Below are 7624 nucleotides of genomic sequence, written 5' to 3'. Positions count from 1 at the left end.
GCCCAGGTGAGGGGTTTGAAATCTAGAGGGCTATAATGCAGAATACATCAATAGAAAAGGAACTGTAAAGCTCACTGTTGTTCCTTGCTCTGCATCAAGCCAGAGAAGATGCAGAGACAGTACAGGGAGCCTGACAGGCTATAGGGGGCAGACGGAGTTAGTAGAGCAGGAGACCTTCAGCTTGACTCAGCATGCAGTTGGTACCCATGCGGAAAGGGGAGGCCAACAATTAGTGGGGGGCTGGCAGCAAAGACCCTCAAAGGCAGAAAAGCAATACAGCTGTGACTCTGAACGAGCAGCCTGGCAAACCAGGATCTCAGTAGTGTCCTGAAGCCAAGAGGAACAGGCTCCACTCCCTGGGATGTGGGTGGGAAAGGGTCCAAGAGGAGGCCAGTATCTCAGTCAGATGGGACTGGAGCTCAGGGAGCTGTAGTGCTAATTAGGAAACTAAGGCAGAGTCCCAGCACTAGGAATGGAACCACTTTAGTGGTGATCAAGGGAAGGGTGTTTGCCACAAACATACTGGATCCTGAATCTGTGGGCAGACATCTGAGTACAGCACTTCCCCTACCAGCAAAAGGGAGGTGCTAGTGCCCTCCTAGCCCAATTAGGGCAGGCTCCGTAGCTGGGTAGGGCTGAGTTTGTAGGAAAAGTCCTACTAGGCTGTGCCCTGCAGGGCTGGGCAAGCCAGGACTGATGGCTGGGCCAGGTGAGAAAGATTTCCTGCTGTATTTGCAGACTGAATATATGTCTGGGGCCAGGGGCTGAGCTGCTGCCAGCACCATCTGACCTCAAGGATCCCCCTAGTCAACAAGCAGCAAAAACAGGAGACTCCAGAGGCTCCCTCAGCTTTGGAGATAGCTCTGCAAACAAAACTCAGTTTTTAGGGGTTAATCCTCAGCCCCAGGAGGAGGCAGTGGGCCTCCTCTGAAGGGCAGAGCCAGCAAGTGGGCTGAGACTAAAGGAAAGGCCCAAGGCTGCAGGCCTGAGATTAGTTTGGCAGCAGCTCCAAAGAGCAACCCTTGAATCGCAGGGATTGTCTGAGCCCTCAAAAGCACTGGCTGCCTCCCACCAGCCTAGCTAATGGGGCTGAGCTGCTGGGGCCACGACCTCTGTCTACCCGGCTGATGGTCTGCTGCTCTGAATCTCACTCCCCCAGCACCCAGCAGGACCAAGGGCTCTGTCTAGCTTATGTGCATCGTGCCCTTGCATGTTTTCAGCACCTACTATGAGCTCAGCATCACACCTCCCCATCCACCTGCCTCCTGTTACTCTCACCAGCACGCTCAGTCAACCCTTGGGCTAATTAGTGATTAGGTCTACAGTGTGTATGCATGGTGGGATGCAGAGAGTGGGGTGGCCAGTGGGTGATGGGTACGGGGAGAAGAGAACAGGAGATAGGAGGCCATGGTCTGACCTTCATCCAAAGCCCGGAATCCCTGAGTCTGTCTCTGGCAGCTGTGAAACAGAGATAGCATGGGATCTGAACCGTGCCGCCATCTGGGAGGTCACACACTCACAGCCAAATCCCCGGAAGGAAACTCGGGCTGAAATACACCGTTTGCTGAAGAGCAGGGCTGGGCACTGGTTTCTCTGCATTCTGAATTTCTAGAAAGGGAAGGGTCTCCGTTGCCAGGCGGCGTCTGTCACCCCTTCCCACCGCGGCCCCTCCAGCCCTCCACCCCTTCCCCTGGGAGACCCCCTGTGAGGACCCTCAGCAAACTTCTGCAAGGCCTGACGGCCCCTGGGTGCAGGGTGGTGTGGACGCAGATCTTTCAGGCCGAGGGGGAGGTGGCGGGAGTGTGGGCGTGGAGGTGCCAGAAGCGCGCAGCCTCCGCGGACCCCGCCGAGAGAGGGAGAGAAGCGCTAGGAAAAGGAAGAGAAGGAGCTCGAGCGGGAGGCAAGCGAGAGGCTCTTTTGCTCCTCCCAAAGCAGGGGGCGGCTCCACTGTGCTCCTGATGACCCCGCTGCCGCCGCCGTCGCCGCCCTGCAACCGCTCCCCGGGACCCGTCAGCGCTGACACTGATGACCCGCGGCGGGGTCGCTGGGCGCGGGGTGCGCAGGCCACTGGCCGCGGGCTCTCGGGCCTTCTCCTGCCGCCGGCTTCCGCTGCTTCCGCGGTAATGACACTCGGCGGAGCGGCCGCCATCTCTTCCGGTACCTTCACTGGAGGAGGGAGGGGTGGGGAGAGCCCTCTGTCCACCCCTGCCCTGCCCTGGCGCTGGTTCGCCGCCACCCGCTGCTCTCGCGCTGGTCCGCAGCTCAGCTGAGCAGCTCCCTTCATCTGGCCTCCTAGAGCCTCAACTCAGCCGTGAGAGGAGGAGCTTCCGGCGACCTCGGGCCTTCCCTGGGGGTCTGCGCGGCCCCTACCCCAAACCCGCCCAGGGAAGAGGCGTGAAGGGGCCGGCGGCGATGCAGAGGCGGGAAGCGCAGGAGGGAGGCGAGGCTGGAGAAGGGGACGCAGGGAGGCGGGGGGTGGATCCCCAGCATACTCCAGGAGCCGGCAGGAACCAAACCCCAGCCCGCCATACAGGTATCCCTGCGGACCACGAGGTGCCACCAGTCCCTGGTCGCAGAAAAGACGAAGGGAAGGCCCAGCTTCCCTACCTCTACCTCCCATGCCAGGCGCCCAGCCTGCTCAACTGAACCCCAAGCCGCAGGTTAACCCTGCTCCAGCTTCTCCCCTTGGCTGTGGGCAAGCTCCTTTTCTCTTCCCCAGTGAGAACCACCGCTCAAATTCGGAGAGCTTTCCTCCTTGGTGCTCAGAGATCCCAAGATGGGTGATTCTCTGCCAGGGGTCCTTAGCTACCCACTTTGGACAAGGATGGACAGATGTTTTCTCAAGCTTGCCTAGAGCACAGCTTCTAAACAGATGAGCCCTCCCCACGTTCCCCGCAGATTGTCTGGCCTACGCTCCTTCGAGGAAATAAAGATGACGGTAGCCAAGCTGCCCTGCTCTGCACGAAGGACCCTGGGCGCCCCATCCTTAATTCCCCTGCCTTATGCTTGAGATTAGCATATCCACCCAGTAACTCCTCTGCCCCAGACTTAGTTGACCACTGCAGTCCACACTGACTCTCCTATCCACCAGAACTGTGCACTTAAAATCTGCTGCACACAATCCCATACTTGCTTGAGTCTGGCTTTGTTCTCCAATAGTTTCAAATGCCTGTTTGACTCCCCCCGCCACCCCCACAGAGATAAGGTCATCACAAGCAGTAACTACTGCTTTGCTTGTTTTGATTCCCACAGAGCCGAGCATAGATTGATGTGGCATAAGTGCTCAATAAATGCCCATGGACTTCGCTAATGGATGGACTTGCAGGGGACACTGCCCCATCAGGAGAGAAAGATAGCCTTACTCTCATCTGCCCCACCAAGAAGAACCTAAGGTCCTATTTCCTGGGGGTGTCTCAAAAATCGGCAGAGTCGTTCTCCCCCCACCATCCCTCCTTGCCTCCAGTCCCCTCGGCCTTCTGGATCCCCGTGGGTTTGGAGAGGCCGATGCTTGTGGCTCTTACCAATATCAATTTGCAGTTGCCAGGATGCAACTTCACCCTATGCTGCGTTCATAAATTAATCTCCTGGGATTAGATTCTGTGTTTTAGTAACACTCCTGAGGCATTGTATTTACACATTAATAATAAAAGAAAAAAAGTGAGACAAGTTCTGACAACTTTCAATAACATTCAGAAATAAAGTGCGAGGCACGGAAGTGTCCAAAGTTAATTAAAACCATTTGGTGCTGACGGGGGCTGGGGGTGTTGCCTGCCGAGCTCCGACAGGTGCTATTTCTGAAATGCAGTTGCCCTGTCTATAATGTACCTGATGCCTGCAGAAAAGGAGAAACCGAAATAAACTGAACTGGCAGCATGAGCTTGAATTTTCTCTTGTTTTGTTTTACAGTGCCATGGACACTGCCAGAATTTGTCAAAGGTCCTAGGAAGAAAAGGCCCTTTCGCCCCTCCCCTCAGCGAACAGATGGTGTGTTTGGACTGTTGGCATTTGCTCCTCATAGGTGGGATCCTGGAGGAAGTTAAGGGGTGCTCTGTTCCCTGGGGATGGGACAGCAGCTCGCCTTTTTACTAATAGCTATAAGGGACTGTCAGACATTTACCTGACTAGACCTTCACCTCAGAGCTCCGAAGGGGAACAGCTCCAGAACTAAAAAAGAGAGAGCCTCTGGCAGACCCCAAAAGACAGCATGTGGAGTGAAGCTGGGCTTCCCTGCCCAATCACTAGGATCATTTATTGCACAAATACCTGTATTTTAAGCTGCAGATTATTGTGAATTTTTGTATTTTCTTCATTTCCATTTAGCTTTCTTTCAACTTTAGAATAGCCTTTCTCTAGATAACTCGAGGAAGCGGGAGACAGAATTTCCTTTGTTTCTGTCTTGAGCCCAAAGGGACAATTGAGTGTCAGGTATGACAGGGATAAGGGGAGAAACTCAGAAAGAATGCTTTTGTTTTGTTTTGAGATGGAGTCTCGCTCTTGTCGCCCAGGCTGGAGTGCAGTGGCACGATCTTGGCTCACTGCAAACTCCACCTCCTGGGTTCAAGCGATTCTCCTCCTCAGCCTCCCAAGTAGATGAGATTACAGGCACGCGCCATCACGACCGGCTAACTTTGTATTTTTAGTAGAGATGGGGTTTCACCATATTGGTCAGTCCGGTCTTGAACTCCTGACCCTGTGATCCACCTACCTCGGCCTCCCAAAGTGCTGGGATTACAGGCATGAGCCACCGCGCCCGGCCAGAGGAATGTTTTGGGTGCTACACATGCAACCCCTCACGACTATCTCCTCAGAGCTCTTTTCTTCACATTCCTGAGTGCTTTGTGTTTTGTTTATTTAAGGGACAAATGAATCTCTTCCCACTCCATGGGATTTCCCTTGATTTTTATATTGGGAGTAAAAAGATGAAGCATGAGACTCTTCAGCTGCATCTCAAACTGCATCTAAACCCAGCACATCTCTCTCAATCTTTGATTAAGCCTGTTCATCTAAAAGAGAGACACGAGAAAAATGGAAATGGGACTTTGGAAGAAGAATGACCATCCACATTCCTATCACAGCCTGAGATTTCCTGCCTGATTGAGATTTTCAGTAGATGGCCCTAGGTCTAGTTTCCCACTTTGGACCTGTTGCCCTTGGCTCCAATAGAGGACTTCCAAGTAACTAGGAAGATTTCACCTCTCTTTTGAAACATAATGGACAAATGTGTTTCTTTAGGATGAGGGGTGCACCTGGCTAGAGTCAATCTTTATTTTCCTAAAATAACCAGGATGAAAACTCAAAATAAAAAGAAATACCTCATGGGCAAAAGCTCTCCCAATACAACTAATATAGACACTCAACATGGTTTCATAGAAACTGACCCCTCTCCCAAATCTTATGTTTGTCAGAACTGCATGCCTGTTTCAATCAAAGAAAAGTGATCTGATCTCTTCAGATGAAGGTGGGACTTGGAGACGCTGCTGCCTAGAGTTAAATTGCCAGAGAAAGGATAAGCATTTGGGAAGTGCCGGGATGGGGTATCAGCTGAGCAATGGCAGGTTCCCTTCTGCCAGTGGGCTGGCTCAGGGAGTAAACCTCCCCAGAAAGAATTTTGTTTCTCTCTAGAATCAAAGTGGGCAAAATGATCACCTTATTTGCCTGGAGTGAACCAGGTTGAAACTGAGAAGGCAGACATGGGTGTTAAGCCAGATGAAGTCATATATTACAACTAAACTATGTACCTGTAACTTGCCTGGTAGTTTAAATTGCACCAAGTAGTTTACTCATTCTCTCTAAACAGGTCATAATAAGTGTTAGTCTGTGATCCACTATGGAGAGAGACTTCTGGAAAGAATAGAGGCAGTGGTAGAGGGTCCAAGGTTGTTATTTAAAGAGATGAATGTGGGCCAGGTGCCGTGGTTCACACCTGTAATCCCAGCATTTTGGGAGGCAGAGGCAGGAGGATTGCTTAAGGCCAGAGTCCAAGACCAACCTGGCCAATATAGTGAGACCTCACATCTCTACAAAAGATAGAAAAACTTAGCCAGGCATGGTGGCAGGTGCTATAGTCCTTGCCACCATGGGACTACAGCTCCTGTAGTCCCAGCTACTCAGGAGCTGAGGTGGAAGGATGGCTTGAGCCCAGAAGTTCGAGGTTGCAGTGAGCCATGATCATGCCACTGCACTCTTTCCTGGGTGACAGAGCGAGACCTGACTCAATAATAATAATAATAATGCAACACAAACTATCTTTTACCTCTTGAACAACGAATACAGTTGCCATGACTACATCTGTTTGTTGGTGACCAGGGAGGCTGCCAGTGAGGATTCAGGGTGGAAGTAGCCGTGTACCCAATACCTATTGTGAGATGTGGCCTGGGGAGCCCTGAGATTTCCTGGCCAGGCTCGCTCACTACCCAGACACCCCCTTTCTGCATGGCAAGTCCCTCAGCCCCTCCAAAGCTCAATTCTCAGACGTCGGAGTAATCCACATCCTCCATCTTGAGTTATTCCTCACAAGGCCTGTAAGTTTTCCTAAAAGGAAGGGAAGACAGGGTTGAACCCACACAATTCTAGAATCTAGAATTTGGAGGATTTCTAAACCTCTTCTGTAAGTCAGCCCTTGAGAACTTGTAGATTTTGTCATCCTTTGCAGCATGAGAGTCTGGAGTAGACTGTTTGGATTTGACTCTTGGTTCCTTGGGCCAGTTACTTAACCTCTCAGCTGTGTGTCAGTTTCCTTATCTAAAAAGTGTGGTTAATAATAACTGACCTCTCAGAGGTATTGAGAGGTTACCGTGATGATTAAATTAGTTGATTCATATAAAATGTTTAAAAGAGTGCCTGGCATTATTATTAATAGTAATAAGTTTAGCGTAAGTCTTGCCTGCCGATAAGGAGCTGGATTGAATGACTACTTCGATTCTATTTCTTGGCCTTCTCTTCTCTAGACTAGGTGACCCCAACTTTCTCCTTACTCCTGAAAAATTTATCCCAGTCTGCTAAGGCAGAGAAAGCCCATGTGTGCACGTACACACATGCACCTACACAAACATTTACATACAGTTTTGCTCTTCTATACAGAATTAGTAGAGCTACTAAAGTGTCTAGGAACTGACCTGAAAGAGAAACACTGTTTTTTTTGGTTTTGTTTTGTTTTTTGTTTGTTTGTTTTGTTTTGTTTTGTTTTGTTTTGTTTTTGAGACGGAGTCTCGCCTGTCGCCAGGCTGGAGTGCAGTGGCGCAATTGCAGCTCACGCAACCTCCACTTCCCGGGTTCCCGGGTTCAAGGGATTCTCCTGCCTCAGCCTCCCAAGTAGCGGGACTATGGGCGCACGTCACCAAGCCCAGCTAATTTTTGTATTTTTAGTAGAGATGGGGTTTTACCATGTTGGCCAGGATGGTCTTGATCTCTTGACCTCGTGATCTGCCTGCCTCAGCCTCTCAAAGTGCTGGGATTACAGGCATGAGTCACCACGCCCGGCCGAAACACTGCTTATTACAATTTATAGGTTTATGTTCAAAAAGTTGCTAATCTTATTGCTGTGAACCCCTGCCATCTCTAGTCCTGCCCACCTATAGGTACTGCAGACCAAATTACAGATTCAGATTTGCCTAATTACTGTTCC

The 7624-nt window shown here is 51.0% G+C and overlaps 1 protein-coding gene across 1 annotated transcript; it reads left to right on the top strand.

Annotated features, from left to right (window-relative positions):
• Positions 1-1943: 1943 nt before the first annotated feature.
• LOC116477447 (uncharacterized) lies at positions 1944-6825 on the top strand. Its single transcript, XM_032168131.2, has 3 exons — positions 1944-2120; positions 3907-4018; positions 4857-6825. The coding sequence occupies exons 1-3, from the start codon at positions 1959-1961 to the stop codon at positions 4895-4897; spliced, it is 315 nt and encodes a 104-aa protein (XP_032024022.1). The 5' UTR covers positions 1944-1958; the 3' UTR covers positions 4898-6825.
• Positions 6826-7624: the final 799 nt, after the last annotated feature.

This window comes from Hylobates moloch, unplaced genomic scaffold (genome assembly GCF_009828535.3).
Source record: "Hylobates moloch isolate HMO894 unplaced genomic scaffold, HMol_V3 SCAFFOLD_11, whole genome shotgun sequence".
In the NCBI taxonomy this organism is placed as follows: Eukaryota; Metazoa; Chordata; class Mammalia; order Primates; family Hylobatidae; genus Hylobates; species Hylobates moloch.
Note: the sequence above shows the minus strand (reverse complement) of the source record. Positions and strands in the feature narration are given on the sequence as shown.